Raw genomic sequence first — 19,646 nt, forward strand, 5'->3', positions numbered from 1 at the left:
GTTTCCGTCTGTATCTCGACAAGAAGTAGAGTTATAGTATTTTAAAATGGAAACTGATGACGCTTATGTCAGCACATTTCTCTCCCATGAACAAAGTGTAAAATTCAGTGTCAGGAAAGCCCACTTTCTAAAGCTAAGACAATTTTCGACATCTTTCAGCAGACTTTACTGGACTTACCACTGTGTTTTTTCTTTGTTGAACTGGATTTTTACCCGATGTGATCTTTGCAGGCACACAGCCAAGGCAAGTCATTAATAAAAACATTTGCGTGTTGTTTTTGCTGAAATATATTCATGTCGCGTCAATATATCAGTCACTTTTGCCACCTCGTGTTTTGCATGTTCTCCTCATATCTGTGTCGGTTTCCTTCAGGCTCTCTGTGTCCTCCTGGGTCATTACAGTTCTCAAAAACATGTCAGTAGGATGAGGATTGGCTTCTCGAAACTGCCTCTAGGTGTGAATGAGTGTGTGAAAAGTGTACGTGAATGGTGCCTTCTGATATACTGGCATCCCGTCCAGGGTATTGAGGTATTTCACCTGACGTCACAGGGTCACGTGACGCCCCGGTGTCCGCCATTTTGAACATCAAGCTAGCTAATGTCAACAACAGTAGCTAGTATGTTACTGTAGCAATGTTTACGTTCAGTCATTTGGATGACTGTTAAAACCTTTCAGTCTCAAGTTTTTCCTTTACTGGATTTACTAGTTTACTGAGCTAGCGCGCCGGCGGCCGGCAGGCTAGCACGCGCTAGCTCCCAGCTTGCCCGAGCACGCTAGCTCAGTAAACTAGTAAATACAGTAAAGGAAAAACTTGAGACTGAAAGGTTTTAACAGTCATCCAAATGACTGAACGTAAACATTGCTACAGTAACATACCAGCTATGATGTTGTTGACATTAGCTAGTGCTAACAGCTAGTTGCTAATACACTGCTACAACTACACCGACCCTAATAATACAGTTCTTGGTCATTCCCTGGTAACAGCAAATTTATAACGGGCCATGTCTCAACAGACTAAGAAGTTATTTCAATGACATTTAATAACATTTTGTTTATCCTGAGGACCGAAAGTAAATGAAAATGTGAACAAACCTTAGCTGTAATAAGATGGCGACCACCGGCTCCAGGGACGACCCGCTGATGTAGGCATGTTACCCAGCCTGACACAAAATATTTGTAGGCATCCAAACTCTTATACGCTTTCAGATCAATACCTGTGTTAGTGGGGCTGTTAAGCTCTTATTATCGGAAGAATTGTGCACAAAATGAAAAAAGCATGAAACTTTCAGAGTTTGTTCTTGAAGGCATAAGCTTTAATTTGAGACGTGGAGGCATTCTCAGTTTGACCTCTGGGGTCAGCTAGAGGTCATTGACCTCCATGATGGCACATTTCTATGCATGAAATTAGAAAAGGCTGTATTTTAACACCTAAATGTGATGTAAATATAAAATAAATGTGTTTTTCCATGTTACTGGGCATGAAAAAATCATATATAATACTGATATTCCTCTTAGGGGTAACTTCAGGGGTCAGGTAGAGGTCATTGACCTTTGAAATTTGAAGTTTCTATGCATGACATTCTAGACGGGTGTATCTTAGGATCTAAATGTGATAGAAATGTGAAATTAATGTGTATTTCCTTGTTTCTGACCATGAGAAACCCATTTTTAATACTGGTATTACTCTTACAGGTCATCTCTGGGGTCAGCTAGAGGTCACTGACCTCCAGCATAATGCATATCTATGCACGAAATTAGAAACGGGTGTACCTCAGGTTCTAAATGTGATAGAAATGTAAACTAAATGTGTATTTCCATGTTTCTGGCCATGATAAACTAATTTCTAATACTGATATTTTTATAAGTCACCTCTGAGGTCAGCTAGAGGTCACTGACCTCCATGAAAATGCATTTCTAAGCATGAAATTAGAATCAATCTATCTTTGGATTAAAATGTGAAATACTGTAAATGTAAAGTAAATATATGATTCCATGTTTCTGGACATGACACAACTCATTTCTGATAAGTAAAACATCTCCAGTGGTCACAAACTATGTCAGAAGCTGAACACAGTTGCCCCATTTCCATTGATAATTTCAAAGTGAGTAATGTTTTGGAGCATTTGCTCTCATTTGCACTAGAGTTGAAGAATACAGTATATTGATTTTTATATAGATTTATCAAAATGTGGGATGTTTCCCAACCTTGCCTGTTCTCCATGATGTTGACCTCTCAGAATGATATCAGTATCAAAAATGGGTTTCTCATGTACAGAATCATAGAAATACAAATTTAGTTTACATTTCTATCACATTTAGAACCTGAGGTACACCCGTTTCTAATTTCGTGCATAGATATGCATTATGCTGGAGGTCAGTGACCTCTAGCTGACCCCAGAGATGACCTGTAAGAGTAATATCAGTATCAAAAATGGGTTTCTCATGGTCAGAAACAAGGAAATACACATTAACTTCACATTTCTATCACATTTAGATCCTAAGATACACCCGTCTAGAATTTCATGCATAGAAACTTCAAATTTCAAAGGTCAATGACCTCTACCTGACCCCTGAAGTTACACCTAAGAGGAATATCAGTATTATATATGATTTTTCATGTCCAGGCACATGGAAAAACACATTTATTTTACATTTACATCACATTTAGGTGTTAAGATACAGCCTTTTCTAATTTCATGCATAGAAATGTGATATCATGGAGGTCAATGACCTCTAGCTGACCCCAGAGGTCAAACTGAGAATGCCTCCACGTCTCAAATTAAAGCTTATGCCTTCAAGAACAAACCCTGAAAGTTTCATGCTTTTTTCATTTTGTGCACAATTGTTATGGTTAACAGGCTCACTATGTTTGGCGATGGGTTTTTAACGACATAGGTATACAGATCATGTGGGCCGAAGTCAGGTAAAGACGAGGGCTTCGTGTACTTCCGTACGTCAGTGAACAATCCTGGTGGAAGCAGGTAAACGTCGTTCTCTAAGCCTGCTAACCTCAATTTTTGCAAATACCTCTCCCTCTGCTCGCCCTGTAAATGCCCTACGTCGCTGGATAGTGAAGGTGTTTTCTGCATCTCGCTCCTTTTTCTTTTATGTTTTTCATTTGTCGCCTTCCTCGCATTCAAACTGATTCGAGCCGTGCTGTCCAAAATGGCAGCATCACATGACTTGGTCACGTGGGTGAAAAACCTCAATAGATGACTTGCAACCACATGATCAAAATGTGCTACGTCATGAGCATCCGCCATGATGGTGGATCTACAAAGCAACTAGGATGGCAGCCACTGAAAGTGTGTCTGTAAACGATGCTGAATTTTCTCAGTATTACCACGATTTGAATGCTTGAGCGAAGATTCGATACAAAGAGAAGATAGATGTGTGTGGTTTTGATCCATATTATTTAAAAAAGTCAGACTTTTCTGAAGATAAGACGCTTCTACTGACCATCGAGTCCCCAGATATCGCGGATAGTTTATCCTCAAGTGGACCAAAAGCGACCCTAAGGAGAGTCGTTGAGGTCACATGGGTCATTGACCCTCTGTCATCCTGTAGGTGTTCAGGTCACTGGGGGCCGGGTATGAACTGTGTTAGCAGCCTAGAGGGTCGTTAGGGTGATCTGTGGGTCGTTGGGTCTCTCTGCCATCATGTGAGTCTTTGGCCAAGTTTACATTAGACCGTATCTGTCTCGTTTTCTTCGCGGATGCACTGTCCATTTACATTAAAACGCCTGGAAACGCCGGGAAACGGGAATTCGCCAGGGTCCACGTATTCGATCCAGATCGTGTCTGGTCCGGTGCTGTGTAAACATTGAGAATACGCAGATACACTGTGCTGAGCTCTAGCTGGCGTCGTCATTGGACAACGTCACTGTGACATCCACCTTCCTGATTCGCTGGCGTTGGTCATGTGACGCAACTGCTGAAAAACGGCACGGACTTCCGCCTTGTATCACCTTTCATTAAAGAGTATAAAAGTATGAAAATACTGCAAATACTGATGCAAATACTGCCCATTGTGTAGTTATGATTGTCTTTAGGCTTGCCATCCTTCCACTTGCAAGTGGTAAGTGACGCGCATGCCCGACATGCACTGAGATCACACACACAGCGGGTCAGTCCCGAATCACAGCTCGTGCGCTCTACTTGCGCACTCTGTGAGCTGCGCAGGGCCGGAGTGCGCACCCTCCAGAGGGCACTCGCTGTTCAGGGCGGAGTGATTTGGAGCGCAGGATGCCTGCGGAGCCGAGCGTATCCGTGTATTGGCGTTGCTGTGTGCATGCGAATCGTGTATTGGCGTTGCTGTGTGCACACTAATCGTTTTAAAAACGTTAATCTGATGATCCGCTGATACGGTCTAATGTAAACCCCACCATAGAAATCAGCTGAGTTTTGGTGTGGATGTGTATTCAGTTTTCTGGGAAGTGTGCCAAGGACTGCATTATAGGTGGCTAATGAGTGGTGTCTCAGACCAGTGCTGTAGTCGAGTCACTAAACCTCAAGTCCAAGTCCAGTCTCAAGTCCCCAGTGTTCAAGTCTGAGTCAAGTCCAAGTCAGTCAAAAAAATTTCAAATCAGGTCCGAGAACAAGACTCCAGCGCTGTTTTAGTGCCATTAACATTAGTTTGTTCCTGAACATGACGTATGAACAGGTGAATGTGCTTCTCTTTGTCAGGGAGTGTGAAGTATTCTGTCAGAGGTGGTTGGAAGACAGATGTAAACGTAGAATGTGTGTTTATTAATATAAGTGAAGACGATGAGCAATCCAGAACGGCAGGCAAAATTGTAAAATGGTGAAACAGACAACAGATCGAGCGAGGCACAAACAGGCTATCGTAGATTCGGCAGAATCAAAGACGAGAAACAGAAAATCAGAGATCAGGAACCCAAACAAGGAAATAAGGCTCAGTAATGTATCAGCAACGCAACTCAATACTTCGCAAAATAAGTGCGTTTTCACAGTTTTTATATCGGCGTGCTGATTGCACCTTAATCCTGTGCAGGTGCGAGTTGTTTATGGCGCGTGCGTGAGAGTCCGCTTGGCATGCGTGCTGTCCGGAGCACGCCCGAAAGTATATCTGATGCATGCGCCAAGGCGCGCAGGTGTGACACTCTTGCACAAAATTAATGTAGATATAAATATCTCATCTCATTATCTGTAGCCGCTTTATCCTGTTCTACAGGGTCGCAGGCAAGCTGGAGCCTATCCCAGCTGACTACGGGCGGAAGGCGGGGTACACCCTGGACAAGTCGCCAGGTCATCACAGGGCTGACACATAGACACAGACAACCATTCACACTCACATTCACACCTACGGTCAATTTAGAGTCACCAGTTAACCTAACCTGCATGTCTTTGGACTGTGGGGGAAACCGGAGCACCCGGAGGAAACCCACGCGGACACGGGGAGAACATGCAAACTCCGCACAGAAAGGCCCTCGCCGGCCACGGGGCTCGAACCCGGACCTTCTTGCTGTGAGGTGACAGCGCTAACCACTACACCACCGTGCCGCCCATGGCTTTACATTTTATTTATTTATTTTTATTTTTTGTGTGTGTGTGTGTGTTTGATGAGAGGAAATTTAAGGGCCACTTCATTTTGGCCTGGGCCACTAAGAGTTCAGGGATACTGACCCGAGTGGCGAAGCACTGAAGTTAATTTTTATCCCTGCTGTTTGCCAGATTTCAGCCACTGCGGCGGCGGCCAGCTGGTTTCTGCACACTGCCACGTGTATTCTTCACTATGAATTTCACTTCTCATCTGTTTTACTGCACAGATATTTCATTCCCATCTGGGCCGACTTTGATTTACACACTGTCTTGCACGCGTTTAGCTCATTCTGTCTTATTTCCTTTTCAGGGCTGGTTCAGAGATGTGTGATCATTCAGAAAGATGAGAACGGTTTCGGCCTAACAGTGAGCGGAGACAACCCTGTGTTTGTGCAGCTAGTCAAAGAGGGTAAGTGGATTTTCTTTCTCTCTCTCTCTCTCTCTCTCTCTCTCTCTCTCTCTCTCTCAGGATGGAGGATGATGTGGCTTGGCAGCAGGTCAGCAAATGAGCCGATATGTTGTGAGCACTACCAGTTAGAGGAAATAAGAGGAAGCTGAGCACAGGGTGAAAAAGTAATAGTGATTCCTGTCCTAACAGCCAGTGTTTTTTTTTTTTTTCCTAAATGCATTCAACCTTTTACATAACAAATCACATGGAGCACTGGGATAAATCAATTACAGTCTTATGTTCTATTTCATATTCTCTTGCATGTACGGTAATAACGCCAGGTTTGTTCTGTTCAGACTTGTATTTGACATTACAGATGTTTCTGATAGGGCACAGAGGAGGAATGATATTTTTATTTGTGTGTGTGTGTAATGACACACTCTAATGCGTCTCCCTGTAATATTGTTCTCAGTGTTATCCCATAATCAGCAGTCTATGCAGGGTGGAGCATTGAGCCACGTATGCTCTGAACTTGCCGTGCCTTTCCATTTCATTAAAGCACAGGACATTTTAGCTCATCAGAAATTTGTGAAAGCAATTTTCCTCATGTAGAAGGTGCATAGAAATAATGCATAATTATTAAATGGGCCCCAGACACTTGGACACTCTCTATTATTATTATTATTATTATTATTATAATACCCTCGCGGGCGGCACGGTGGTGTAGTGGTTAGCGCTGTCGCCTCACAGCAAGAAGGTCTGGGTTCGAGCCCCGTGGCCGGCGAGGGCCTTTCTGTGTGGAGTTTGCATGTTCTCCCCGTGTCCGCGTGGGTTTCCTCCGGGTGCTCCGGTTTCCCCCACAGTCCAAAGACATGCAGGTTAGGTTAACTGGTGACTCTAAATTGACCGTAGGTGTGAATGTGAGTGTGAATGGTTGTCTGTGTCTATGTGTCAGCCCTGTGATGACCTGGCGACTTGTCCAGGGTGTACCCCGCCTTTCGCCCGTAGTCAGCTGGGATAGGCTCCAGCTTGCCTGCGACCCTGTAGAACAGGATAAAGCGGCTACAGATAATGAGATGAGATGAGATACCCTCGCGCCGAAGGAGGGGGGTATACTGGCATCTCTGTATTTCCATCCATCCAAAACACCATTTTTCTCAGCAACCACAAATCATAGCCACTTGATATTTGGTACCGAGCTTCAGCTTGGGGTTCTATACCGTGTATACCGTTTTCAGGTCTGTCGCACATCGACTTCCTGTTTACCGACTGAATGTATTTATGAAACATATAGCGTGGATTTTGACACTATTTCAAGAAGCAAAACGCTATTTCAAAATGACAGTTTACCAGGATGCTATTTGAAATCCCTGGGGAGAGACACGGCTCTTTACTTACTTGTTTCAGGGTTCATTATTTGTTGAAGTTAACATTCATAATAAGTGTCCTATTCCTTCGATTGCGTGCATTCTGATATCAGCGAGAGCGGGGGGATACGTAAGTGAGCAGTAGCTCACAGTTGATCTTGTTATTATTTATAATGTAATGTGTGCCCATGTCCTCTCGTTGTAGATGGAGCTGCTATGCGTGCAGGGGTTCAGACTGGGGACAGGATCATTAAGGTGAGTTTATGATGCCCGTACAGCGTAGATGGTCAGCGTTTGGGTGGCGAAAAGGGTCACACGAGATGTTTTACCAACTGTTATTTACAGTAGAGTTCTACACACATGAATTTGATTTGTGGAACATGTAAAAATAATAATTAAACCATCAACTTATGATTAAAATTCCATTCACTTGTTCAGCCCATTTCACCCATGACTCCACAAGACATGCAGTGAGCATCCAGACTGGCTACTTAAAAATAAAAATCTGTGTACTTTTGAGTGGCGTGATCATGATTTCTACCTGAAAACACTACAAAATATAATATTTGTGCTGTATTTTGCAATGTAAGGCCATAATCATAGCTGGTGTTGGTTAAAATTTAGTCAAGGTTGTAACCTACCATACATCTGCACCGACATAGAGAATGACATAAAGAAAGGAAACAGCAAGACAGATTATACTGTAGTTAAAATGATCACAGGTTCTCCAACACCAAGAATAGGGTCAATAAAAAGTAGTACTGGGAAAATCCTGACAGAAGAAGAAGTGAAAGACCGTTGGCTAGAATATACCAAAGAATTGGATGAAAACCAAGGAAGCGAAGATGGAAGCTGTGCCTTTGCCTGGGATACGCTCCAACAAGAACCAGCACCGCTTCTGTCAGAAGCAGACAGAGCAATCGACACGATCAAGACCAACAAAGCTCCTGGGCCTGACAATATACCATCAGAATTAATAAAACCTGCAGGAAGTTCAATGATCCTCATCCTGCATCATATCATCTGTACTATACGGAAGACTGGCACAGGTCTGTATACATCCCAATTCCAAAGAAAGGAGACCTGCTTCAGTGCAGTAACTACAGAACCATCGCGCTCATGTCACATGCCAGTAAGATCCTCCTGATCATCATCTCTGAAAGAATAAAATATGTAGAGCCAGAGATATTGCTTGAGCAGGCAGGATTCAGAAGTGCAAGAAGCACCAGAGACCAGCTTTTCAACATGCACGTGATAATGGAGAAAATGAGGGAAGCCAACATTCCTTTATACATATGTTTCCTCGACTATTCAGAAGCCTGCGATTGTGTTCAATATGCCAAGCTTTGGAAAACAAGGACACAACTTGGAGTACCACCACACCTACTAGCCCTTCTTGAAAAACCATATACTGCACAATCATCTCATATTTGGAGATTCTGAATCATTCTGCAGTGGAAAAAGGGTGAGACAAGGATGCATCTTCTCTCCACACCTCTTTAATATCTACATCGAGGCAATCATGAGGATCACAATCCCTGACAACACTGGCATCAAAATAGGAGGAAGAACAATCAGCAATCTGTGATATGCAGATGACACTGCCCTCCGAGCCACAACCAAAGAAGACCTACAAGCTCTTCTAGATCGTGTGGCTCAGGTCTCAGCGGATTATGGAAGAAAACCAAGGTTATGGTGGTCAATAAGTCACCCATACAAGCAAATATATATACACATGGGTGGCACGGTGGTGTAGTGGTTAGCGCTGTTGCCTCACAGCAAGAAGGTCCGGGTTCGAGCCCCGTGGCCGGTGAGGGCCTTTCTGTGTGGAGTTTGCATGTTCTCCCCGTGTCCGCGTGGGTTTCCTCCGGGTGCTCCGGTTTCCCCCACAGTCCAAAGACATGCAGGTTAGGTTAACTGGTGACTCTAAATTGACCGTAGGTGTGAATGTGAGTGTGAATGGTTGTCTGTGTCTATGTGTCAGCCCTGTGATGACCTGGCGACTTGTCCAGGGTGTACCCTGCCTTTCACCCGTAGTCAGCTGGGATAGGCTCCAGCTTGCCTGCGACCCTGTAGAACAGGATAAAGCGGCTACAGATAATGAGATGAGACACACACACATCGGATCAAATAAAATTGAACAAGTGCATCGATTCACATACCTTGGAGCAGAATTAAACAGCACAAATGAATGCAGCATAGAAATAAGGAGGAGGAAGGAATGGCACGCTCCATCTATAGTAAACTCTGGAACTTATGGAAAGACTGCTGTGGAAGCACCAACACCAAACTACGTCTCCTAAGGAGTCTGGTATACATAGTCAGTTGCACTCTATTGATGTGAGACATGGACACTCAAAGCAGCAAATGTAAAGAAATTGACAGCATTTGAGATGTGGACATACAGAAGAATCCTCAGGGTATCTTCCACTGAAAGGATAACAAACAAAACCATCCTGGAAAGAAACACCAAACCAGTGATATCAAGTATGATAATAATGAGGAAGCTGCAGGTACTATGGACATATCTCCAGAGACTATAATTCCCGAGAGAGACATGTCCAAGAAGGAGGAGCTGAAGGCAGACGCTCCAGAGGCAGACAAAGGCTAACATGGATGGATAACATCTGGAAGTAGATTGGCCTCACTCCACAGGAGGTGAAAAGAAAGACAGCTGACAAGTCCAAATGGAGGAAAATGGTCTCTGAAGCTCTAAGAGGAGTATGGAATAGGATGATGATGGAGCATCTCATCTCATTATCTCTAGCCGCTTTATCCTGTTCTACAGGGTTGCAGGCAAGCTGGAGCCTATCCCAGCTGACTACGGGCGAAAGGCGGGGTACACCCTGGACAAGTTGCCAGGTCATCACAGGGCTGACACATAGACACAGACAACCATTCACACTCACATTCACACCTACAGTCAATTTAGAGTCACCAGTTAACCTAACCTGCATGTCTTTGGACTGTGGGGGAAACCGGAGCACCCGGAGGAAACCCACGCGGACACGGGGAGAACATGCAAACTCCACACAGAAAGGCCCTCGCCTGCCAGGATCCTGTTCGTGGACTTCAGTTCGGCGTTCAACACCATCGTTCCTGATATCCTTCACACCAAGCTCACCCAGCTCACTGTGCCCTCTTCCACCTGTCAGTGGATTATAAACTTCCTGACTGACAGGAAGCGGCAGGTGAGGCTGGGGAGCATCACATCCAGCACCCGGACTATCAGCACTGGCGCCCCCCAGGGGTGTGTGCTCTCCCCACTGCTCTTCTCCCTTTATACCAACGACTGCACCTCAAGAGACCCGTTGAACTGAACTGGAAGCTAATGGATCACTGTCTACAGTTCAGATCACCATGGACTAAAAGGCTGCTATCCAAGAAATAACCCCCTGCTCCAAAATTGACACCTGAAGTTTGAAGCTGACCACACGGACAAAGAAAAAGCCTTCTGGAGGATAGCTGTATGGTCAGATGAGACAAAGATTGAGTTGTTTGGCCACAATGACCACCATGTACAGAGGGACACTGTACCAGCTGCTGGTGGTGGTAGGATCATCATGCTCTGGGGCTGTTTTGCTGCCAGTGGAACTGGTTCATTGCACAAAGTGGATGGAGTAATGAAGAAGGAGGACTACCTCAGAATTCTTCAGCATAAACCATCAGAAACTTGAACACGACTTGGGAGTTACAACAGGACAATGAACCCAAACACGCATCAGAGCTGGTTGTGGAGGATAAAGCACGCTAACATTAGGCTTAAAACAAGTCCTGACTTCAACCCTATTGAAAATATATGGACCGTGCTTATAAGTCGAGTCCATGCCAAGAAAAAAAAAAAAAAAATTGAACTCTACCAATTCGACTATGAAGCGTCATGAAATATCCAACCAGAATTCTGCCAGAAGCTTGTTCATAGTAAACAAAAATATTTGGTCAAGGTGAATCTTGTGAAGAGACATTTTTCCCAAATATTAGGTGTGTTGTATGTAAATCTTTGACCCTGTATGTATATTTTTGACTCTGTGTTGATTTCAGAAAACCCAAAGAAAATTAAACCTTGTGCACCACATTCTGGTGTTTCTTTTGCTCATTTTGAATTTGATGTCAGTAACATGTTTCAGAAAAGTTGGGACAGGGGCGACAAAAGACCGAAGAAGTTGTGTAGTGCTAAAAAAAAAAAAAAAAAACTGATTTGGTTAATTGGCAACAGGTCAGAAACATGATTGGATCCAGCAACACCGCCACCTTCTCTGGGCCCGAGCTCTTTTATGATCAACTGAGGTGTAGTGGAAAATTGTCCTGAGGTCTGACGAATCGAAATTAGAAATTATTTTTAGAAATCATGGACACCATGCCCTCCAGGCTAAAGAGGAGAGGGACCATCCAGCCTGTTATCAGTGCGCAGTTCAATGATGGTATGAGGGTGCATTAGTGCACATGACATGGGTAGCTTGTACATCTGGGAAGGCATCATTAATGAGATATACACGTGTCCGAGCAATATGCTGCCATCCAGACAAAATCTTTTTCAAGGAATGCTTTCTTTCGTTCAGCAAGACAAACCATTTTCTGCACATATTAAAACTGCATGGCTCTATAGTTAAAGAGTCCGGGTGCTAAACTGGCCTGCCTGCAGTCTAGACCCGTCTCCGATTTAAAACATTTGGCGCATTATGATGCACAAAATACAACAAAGGAGACCCTGAACTGTTGAGCAACTGAAATTGTATATCAGGTAAGAATGGGACAACATTTCTCTTTCAAAACTACAGCAATTGGTCTCTTCAGTTCCCAAACATTTACAGAGTGCTGTTAAAAGTAGAGGTGATGCAACACAGTGCTAAACATGCCTCTGTCCCAACTTTTCTGAAACATGTTACTGACAGCAAATTCAAAATGAGCATATATTTTTCAAAAAAATAAAATTTCTCAGTTTCAACATTTGATATGTTGTCTTTGTACTAATAAAGGAAGTGCACCATTTATCTAGGTCAGGAGTTTCCCCATCTTACCCTAGAATACCACCATCTGCACATTTGTGTTTTGCTTGATCTCACACATCCATATTGACTTAGAAAGAGACTGTTGATCAGGTGTATGAGTCGAGAAACACCAAAATAAGCAGGGCAGGAGTACACCAGGACCTCTCACCACATGAAATCGTGTGCTCAGTCTGTCACCTGCTGGCCACAATGGTGCATAACGAGCACAAGCTCAGTGAAATATTGTCATAAATTAAACCCATGGATGCATTTAAATATGTAGAGTAAAAGAAACTGCTGGTGTTGTGCCTCCAGACTACAGAATTATCAGTATATCAGATAATCAACAGGCAGTTCAGGATATTAGGCAACTATTCTCAGCGAGGTTATGAGCAAGCTTATTTTAATTTTTAACATCGCAATATTGCTCACAGCAATATGCTTGAGGCAGAATCTCATGTTTTGTATATCTAATTTATTTGAACACAGTATTTTATTTATTTATGTATTTTTTTTAGGTCAACGGCACTTTGGTGACACATTCAAACCATGTTGAAGTGGTGAAGTTAATCAAATGTAAGTTTCAAATTTTATCTTCAATGTTTGCGGAATGTTTAATCTTATGTATTCAGAGCTGCCAACGTTGTTTACAAGAAAATCTGAGCAGACAGAGTGAAAAAACAAAACAGAAATTCACAACAAAATACAAAAAAAAAAGCAAAGTTATGTGTATGTCTGTGGACGAGATGACAGTTTTTTTTTTTTTTTTTCCAAATGTTACATTACATTACATGGCATTTAGCAGACGTGCTTATCCAGAGCGATGTACGATGAGTGCAGCAGTCAGGTACACAAAGTGCCGAACTTTAGGACAAGAAAGTTCTAGTGCCAACTGAACAAGTGACAGCAATACTTCGTGTAATATGCTGTTGAAGTATTAATACGCAAACAGCCGAGGAAACAAACCAACCATATAAGTACAACTAAATGGAGAACTCAAACAGCTAATCCCAGGCTAGACCGTACACAGCCTGGGTTGGCCTAGACTGAAACACAGTTACACAGTGGGCAGGGAGGAAGGGGAGAGGTGCAGCATGAAGAGGTGAGTCTTCAGTCTGCGCTTGAAGGTGGTCAGGGAGTTGGCAGTTCTGACCTCAATGGGAGGGTCATTCCACCAACAGGGAACCAGGACAGACAGCAGTCTTGAGTGGGCTGGGCAGGAACGGAGAGGAGGAGGGGCCAGGTGACCAGTAGTAGCAGAGCGTAGGGACCTGGCTGGCGTGTACTGTAGGGGCGGATCAGACTCTGGAGGAATGCTGGCCCTAACCCCTTGGCAGTTTGGTAAGCTAGCACCAATGTCTTCCAGTAGCCAGTGCAGGTCGGCAAGCAGAGGGGTGACATGGGAAGAACGAAGGAGGTTGTAAACCAGGCAAGCTGCAGCGTTCTGGATGAGCTGCAGGGGTCTGATTTCAGAAGCTGGAAGGCCAGCAAAGAGAGAGTTGCAGTCTTCCAAGCAGGAGAGTATCAGTGCTTGGACCAGGAGCTGAGTGGAGTAGGTGGTGAAAAAAGGGCGGACCCTTCGCACGTTGTCAAAGAGGAATCTACATGTCCGGGTCACTGCAGCGATGTTCGCTGAGGAGGAGAGTTTGTCATCGAACACAACCTGTAGGTCCTTCGCACTGGGTGAAGGTGACCTAGAGATGTCCCCCAAGGAGGAGATGATGTCCAGGGGGTGGAGAGGACTTAGAAAGATGTGAGCCAAGTAACAGTGAGTAAACAGCGAGGCAAAAGTCTGCTGTGACCCCTACAGAATAATAAGGAGCTCCTCCAGCTTTTTACAGGCTGATGAGACCAGAAGTCCCACCTTCTTGTTTCCCATTGGCTCACAAGTCTAGGGCTCATGAATTTACAGTCGCTATAAGTCTACACACCTTAGTGAAATTGAAATGGAAATTTTTCTGTGACGTAAAGCCAGAACTCATAATGAATCATAATGAGTCTGAAGAGTTTCCATCTTTGACCTCAAACCTTATAAATAGATAGATAGTTATGAGGAAAAATAAATTCAGTTTAAAAAACAAACAAACAAAAAACAAACAAACTGTAACACTATGATTGCATAAGGGTGCATACCATTGAAATCAACTATGATGAAGCATGATGGTGGCAGCATCATGCATTGTGGATGCTTTTTGTTTTTTTTTTTGTTTGTTTTTTTCAGTGAGGACAGGGGCTTTATTCAAGATAGACGGGATAATGACTAGTTCCAAATATCAAGCTATTTTGGCAAATAACCTGCTGGCTGTCTTTAAAAGCTGAAAATGAAAGGGAATTTCACCTTCCAGTTACAGATTCAAGCCAACCAGTGAATAGCTTCAGAAAAGGAAGATCAAAAGCTTGGAATGGCCCAATCAGACACCAGACCTCAATCCCATATAAAACTCATGGACTATCATCAGGAACGCTGATCACAGGAAATTTCATCGCAGTTTGACGGAGTTTACAACTTTTTTGTAAGGAATAAAATAAGAAAATGCAAGTGTGATTGCACGGTGGTGCAAAAAAGGCGAGTGCTGCTCATGATGGATGGATGCGTGCGTTGGGTGAGTCGGTCGGTCAGAACTATGAAGTGAAGTTTGGTGGCACTCTGATGATGCATGATGAAGTGTGACCAAGCCAGAAGACTTCGATTCCAAAACTTCATGTATTTCTATGGAGCGTAAAATGCATTGCTGGCAATGGGAGAAAACTGGAAGGACAAAAAACAAGAAAAAGAAGAATGCAGGTCATAGTTGATTTCATATCTGTGTCGGTTGAGTTGGCTTCAGGTGTCATCTTAAGTTTGGTAGCTCTCTAATGAGGCGTGCCCGAGCAGGAAGACTTTGATTCTGAAATTCCATTTATTTCAGTCAGCCCAAAAAAAAAACCAACAGAAAAATGAGAAAAACGACAGAAGGAGTCCGTCTTTCCAAAAGCTGTATACAAGCACACCATTCACACACAGGAATGATGAGTTGCAGCTTGTTGAAACATGCAGAAGAAGAAGTGGGACGAAAAATGCTGTGATGGTTTCCGCCTACAAACCTCAACTGACTTTTGGCCTGACCACTGCTTTAGCTGATAAAACAGAAAAGCATCATTTTCAGGCGCTGTAGCAAGGGGTCAAAACTCATAAATGCTCTGACTTAAACTGTAAATGTTAGCATATTTCTGTGTTGCTACAATTCACCAGAACAAGAACCTGTACCAGTGTTGTAGTCGAGTCACTAAACCTCGAGTCCGAGTCCCGTCTCGAGTTCCCAGTGTTCAAGTCCGAGTCATGAAAGAAAATTTCGAGTCGAGTCTGAGAACAAGACTCCAATCGCACCATTTGACGGTGGCTGTTGCTACCTTTATGTGAAAGCGTCTCTGCTACTGTGTTGGACTAACGTTACTGCTCAACTGCCCCATTTTAGTTAACAGGCTACAGATAAAAAGCTTCTTCATCACTCAGCAAGCCCCGCCCACTATCAACAGGGCAAATAACATGAGAGAGGGTTAACACTAGCTAGTTCATCACTCAGCAAGCCCCGCCCACTTTCAACAGAGCAATGAACATAGCGTGTCACTTCCTTCTCTGGGTGGAGTCTTACCAAATGATGATTGAAGTTCGAGGTTGTCTCCGTTGTCTCCTCGATAGTTCTTCTACATATGGAACACATAGCAGGGCATTTTTCCCAACTGCACGAGAAGTCTGTATAAACAGACCGGACAATCCTAGCAGCGTCTCTCCAGGCATTTTAGCGCCATTAACATTAGTTTGTTCCTGAACATGATGTATGAACAGGTGAATGTGCATTCTCTTGCACAAAATTAGTATAAAAATTAAGTAGATGTAAACATATTATGCTAAATTATGATGGTATGTTACAAAAAGAAAGAAAAAATCCAAGTCCGAGTCATCAGCGCGCAAGTCCAAGTCAAGTCACGAGTCCTTAAAATTAGGGCACAAAGTACTCGGACTCGAGTACTACAAGCCTGACCTGTACTGATCCTCCTTCTTTATTCCCTTCTTCAGCGGGCTCCTACGTGGCCCTCACTGTGTTGGGCCGACCACCTGGATTACCCCAGATCCCTCTTTCAGAGGTTGATCTGAGTCTTGAGTCACTAGACGATAATGGAGCATCTTCAGTCTCTTTCCCACATTCTCCACGACAGAGCCGAAGCAAGCGGGAATACAAGGTAGCAAAACAACACCTCATCACAACAAACCTGGGTATTGTCAGGTGTCGCCTCTCCTTTGAGGTTGCTTTCTACACTTTCCATGTGCTCATGTGTTGAATTGTTATTGGCAGTTTTGCTTTTATTTCCTTTATCTGTTTTGTTGTGGTTTGTCACAAAATTGTAAAGTGACCATCAGTGTAGAAATTGCTATGGGAACAAATGGAGTTCTTCTTTTAATTCAATTTTTTTTTAAATCATTTTTGTGATTTTGGGCTTTATATGTGCTCTTTACTGTCACCGTTTATATCTCCTGCCTTACTTTGGACCATTAAGGAGGAGAACAGTGTCATGCACAGTCTGAAAGCGGACATGGAGAAGAAGCTGACGAAAGAAAGACAGGAGTTCCAGGTCAGGATTTCCCTGTTGATTGTTCGAGGTTGAGACTTAAAGGAGAACTGAAGTCATTTTTAAACTTGCTTTATTTCTTAATTAACGTGTTATTCAATTCCGTTTTTGGTTTTAGTAATGTTATATTGTGACTCGTATTGGCAACTAATTGCAATTAAATATTATACTTATCGGCCTATTCGGTTTCTAGCCGTGTTGAATTTAGTTCGTTTGGTCCACGGCAGGCATCGCTTATCCGCGCGATCTTCACGAGACTTGCGCGAGACTTCGAAACGTGAAGTGTCAGCCAGGTGTCAGTGCCGCCATTTTGAAAACCGTTTTCCAAATGAAATATTGCACAAAAACGAGTTTAAATGACAATTACTGCCTACTTTTTTCAAACTTTCCTGATTGCTAACAAAACTTCCGGCTCGATTATGTCAGCATTCAAAAGAGGGCGCGCGCGTCTTTTGACAACGTTGGCAGATGTCGGTCACTTTGATTTCCGCTGTACGTTTTACTTCCGTCCTACGATGTTTCACACAGGTCTCAACGAATCTCGTTTACGGCCGTCGCTTTGATATATGGGCTGATATATTACAGAGCATATTTCAAACACTCAGAACTTGCTATAGCAGCGACAAAATAGTGATAAGAAATGCATTCCTATTATTTAATAAAATGAGATAAATAGAATTTTGATAATAAAAAAATTGCCTTCCGTTCCCCTTTAATTGTGCTGCAACATTTTGCATCGTTGTATCATCTGTTAAATAAGATCACTTTTGATCTTATTTAACAGACTATTGTCAGTGCACAATCAATATTACGTTGTACTACCCTGTGTACAACACTGTATAGATATTTTAATAGTTTACTTTCACACTGAGGTTCTGTTGTAAATATATGATGTTGCCACACTGCTACATCTGACTTCGGGTGATAAGAATGATGCGTTTCCTGTTGTGGTCTAACTGGCAGCTGGAGTGTTGAAGACCATTGTCGAGGGCTCTTCCTGAGCTCGTCATTAGTCTATAATGATTCTTCATGCACACTAGCTGGAGATTGATTTATTGTTGACCTTTTTGAAGAATTCTCTCGGTGTAATCTTTAAGGTTGGCATGGTACTGACTTCAGGCTGTCTTTTTTTTTTTTCCTTCTTGGCTTGTAGGACATGAAAGAAGACGATGTCAAGAATCCCGCCCTCCGACTACTGAGAGACCTCCAGGAAGCAAAAAGAAACACGCACAGAGCAACACAGGTACCACACTTCCTACAATTAACACATTAAAGATGTACTTCAAGTACTTTTTACCTGACGCAACTTACAACTAAGATACAATACAGTGGAAGTATAACGTAGTTAAAGCTGCTGACCAGCATTACTGTCTATCAGTAGTGTCATGATGATATGTCTGTTTTGCACACACATTATGATGCCTTGATTTTGGTATTTTGTGGCTTCGTTATCAGGGTTCTAATGAGGTCTTTTCAGCGTATCGGGCCGATACACGGCGTTTCCTTACTGCTACGCCCATAATCTTGCCGACACACCTGTAAAAGGTGCCACTACACTAATAAAAAGACTTGTCAATCTTGAAAATGTGGTCTTTTGTTTAATTATCTCTTGTTATCCCTATGCGGCGGTGAGGTGACGGCACACCGCCATGCGAATGTTCTACATTTGGACATACTCCACTCCCTGTCCATGTAAGCACCCCGTACATAGCTGCCCGAGTAGTCCAGTTTACCTCCTTCCTCATGCTGTGTTCATGGTGAAGTGCCATCCGTGTTAAGAGGCGCTTACGCACCATGCACATAATACGTGCCGGTCCGCGAGTTAGATCTAGATCATTATTATGTATTGTAATTGAATGGCTGTAGCTACAAATAAAGCTGACACTTGGTGAACATCAACTGGTTGTTTTATTCTTATTCCATAAATATGTCACGAATATAGTTGAATGTTAATCACTAGCAGGTTACCTGGGCATTGTTTGGGTTTTGCAAACTTCTGGGTTGCCTCCAGACTTCTATGTCAAATTTGGTGAAGATTTGTCAAGAAATGGTGATGTTAACCCAAGACAAACATCCACCACCCAGGGGCCCACCTGGGACCCTCTGGAGTCCAAATATGGAATTTCTGAGTTCTGTCAAATTGTGGCTATCTCCTGTACCTACGTGCCAAGTTTAGTGAAGATCTGTCGAGAGTTTGTGTTGATAAATGTAATGTGAAAGGCGTTGAGGGAGGGGGTGGGTGGATGTTGTGCCCTCCAGGGACCTCCCTGGGGCCTGTACATGAATTTTGTTGATATCTTCAAAATTCCAGGTCATCCCTGGACCTACTTGCCAAATTTGGTGAAAATCCGTCAAGAAATGGCGACATTAGCTCAAGACAAACAAACAAACTTTGCCGCTTATAATATAGATAATATAATACGTTTTCAATCAAAAACAATCAACAACTTTTGGCCCAAAAAAACCCCCAAAACCCTCATTAATATTGCCAAAAAAGAGTGACTTTCAGGGAGGCCTGCAAGTCCCAGGAAATGCAGGAGAATTCATCTCTGAGCATGTAGAACCTGTGAGCTTTCAGGGGCCTAAGGCGGCCCCTGAACCCCCAGCCGTTATAACTGGTGCCACCACACTGATATTTTGGTCTAGTTAGAACCCTGCAATAAGTTCTGTGCACAGTTATCTATTGGGGCAAACATTTTATAAAAAATAAAATAAAATGCAATATAAAGTATG

The 19,646-nt window shown here is 43.2% G+C and overlaps 1 protein-coding gene across 3 annotated transcripts in view; it reads left to right on the forward strand.

The window, feature by feature from the left end:
• The window catches only part of arhgef12a (Rho guanine nucleotide exchange factor (GEF) 12a), a 219,257-nt gene that overhangs the window by 93,826 nt on the left and 105,785 nt on the right, over window positions 1–19,646 (forward strand). For all 3 annotated transcript variants that reach the window (XM_060943849.1, XM_060943848.1, XM_060943847.1), the window contains 6 exons: window positions 5,873–5,971; window positions 7,523–7,572; window positions 12,824–12,881; window positions 16,363–16,526; window positions 16,842–16,916; window positions 18,067–18,156. In XM_060943849.1, the coding sequence (XP_060799832.1) occupies window positions 5,873–5,971; window positions 7,523–7,572; window positions 12,824–12,881; window positions 16,363–16,526; window positions 16,842–16,916; window positions 18,067–18,156 (536 nt within the window). The remainder of the gene's footprint in view (window positions 1–5,872; window positions 5,972–7,522; window positions 7,573–12,823; window positions 12,882–16,362; window positions 16,527–16,841; window positions 16,917–18,066; window positions 18,157–19,646) is intronic.

The sequence above is a fragment of the Neoarius graeffei genome, chromosome 17 (genome assembly GCF_027579695.1).
Source record: "Neoarius graeffei isolate fNeoGra1 chromosome 17, fNeoGra1.pri, whole genome shotgun sequence".
NCBI classification, from domain to species: domain Eukaryota; kingdom Metazoa; phylum Chordata; class Actinopteri; order Siluriformes; family Ariidae; genus Neoarius; species Neoarius graeffei.